The 1,735-nt window shown below is 40.1% G+C and overlaps 1 protein-coding gene across 1 annotated transcript; it reads left to right on the top strand.

Moving 5' to 3' along the window:
- Window positions 1–339: 339 nt before the first annotated feature.
- Window positions 340–1,306, top strand: Pmar_PMAR022682 (hypothetical protein; the record flags this gene model as incomplete). Its single annotated transcript, XM_002771131.1, has 4 exons — window positions 340–408; window positions 455–505; window positions 937–1,110; window positions 1,163–1,306. The coding sequence occupies 4 exons, from the start codon at window positions 340–342 to the stop codon at window positions 1,304–1,306; spliced, it is 438 nt and encodes a 145-aa protein (XP_002771177.1).
- Window positions 1,307–1,735: the final 429 nt, after the last annotated feature.

Below are 1,735 nucleotides of genomic sequence, written 5' to 3'. Positions count from 1 at the left end.
TACTCATATGCAAATATGGTCATCAACTACAGGTGTCGGTGATGACACTACGAAAATCTGAGAAGCGAAATTCTTTTGGGTTTTGATCACTCCTACCCAAATTCATACATGTACTTCTTTAACAAGTGAGTCAACCTCGGAGTTCGAGCAAAAATATAATTCACCAAACGTGGAGTTTCACAACCCGTTTTACGTGAAATTGCGGAATTCGCGGTGATATGCAGTAGTTGCGAAATATGTGTTTTGTTCATATCACTAGGGTGTATGTATGTCCGTGTGTGATCAGCTTTGGGAAGTACCGATATCAACTTCCCCACGCCTTGGCAACTCGCAGTACGCATGCCCCATGGTGTTATTGTGGACTTTGTTACTGGTGGCTCACGGGCTTTCGTCGACTACAGTTTGATGGTAGTCATAAATTTGCCTTTTATTATTTGATACCATTTTTTGTCAGAGTGCTGGAGGAAGTGAGAATATTGTTCTTCTCGACAACGGAACTTTCATAGTGAGTTCGAGGGTGTCTTACGTAAAAAATTAAAGTTTCACGACCCATTTTTACGTGAAGTGGTGTAATACTCCATGTGAACAACGCGATATGGAGTGATATGAAAACGCTTTACGTCACCTCATATCACGTAAAACATATGCGTTTTCCGCGAAGTGAAATGAGGTTTTCGTCGGTGTTTTTCTTCCCACGAGTGGAACTCCATTGTTGTTGTTGTTGCTCTCGATGTTGTTATTATTGTTATTGTTATTGTTATTGTTATTGTTATTGTTATTGTTATTGTTATTGTTATTGTTATTGTTATTGTTATTGTTGTTATTGTTGTTATTGTTGTTATTGTTGTTATTGTTGTTATTGTTGTTGCTGTTGTTGTTGTTGTTGTTGTTGAAGCTGCTGCTGCTGCTGTTATTGTTGTTGTTGTTTTTATTCAGGCTAAAGACGCGTATTATACATTTGGGCAAGTAACTCGCTATGTCAGGAAAGGATCATATGTTCTTTCCTCTGTTGAAGTAGTGAATCCTGGAAAACCCGCAGATGGTATACACCCGGCAGGGGTAGAGGCTATGGCTACTATCAATCCTGATAGAACTGAAGTCGTTATTCTTGTGAGCTCATAGCATTTTACCATTTCAGTTCTCTAACAAAAGTCTTTTTTAGATAATACGTGATGAGGAAGACAAGGAGCATGCGTCTACGTTTGATATCGATGTTGAACTTGGTGACGGTCAGCATGTTACAGTTACCCTTGAGAATGTTGAGAACCTCAGTGTTTCAACACTCGTTGTAAAAGGCAGATTTTGACCCGTCTGCTATCCACGGATTCACCCAATGTGAATGTGGATGTCACGTCCCCAGAGTTCTCTCGGTTAACTTCGATCACGGAGTCTTGATATTATGTGAGAACTCTGAAACCCTTTTTCTCCTTGTCCCGTTAATGATTGTTCATCAAGGTCTTCAGTCCCATTTTGTATACTCTCATACTGAATTGTGTTGAGGGTAAGTATCGCGACATAGTCGAGCAACAATAATATGTGCACACGGTCACCTACAGTGTTGAATCAAGACACTGACTATGTGCATTAACACGCGAAAAGACACCATTAAACGATATTCTTTTCCTCCTTGTTTTTGTTGTGAAAAGCGTTGGTCCCTCGATTAGGAATCAAATTGTTGAGAACAATACGATAACGGTCGGATGAGGCTCACAAAGTGGATAGTCGGGCTTGATGG

Source organism: Perkinsus marinus, assembly GCF_000006405.1.
Source record: "Perkinsus marinus ATCC 50983 genomic scaffold scf_1104296963580, whole genome shotgun sequence".
Classification (NCBI taxonomy): domain Eukaryota; phylum Perkinsozoa; order Perkinsida; family Perkinsidae; genus Perkinsus; species Perkinsus marinus.
Note: the sequence above shows the minus strand (reverse complement) of the source record. Positions and strands in the feature narration are given on the sequence as shown.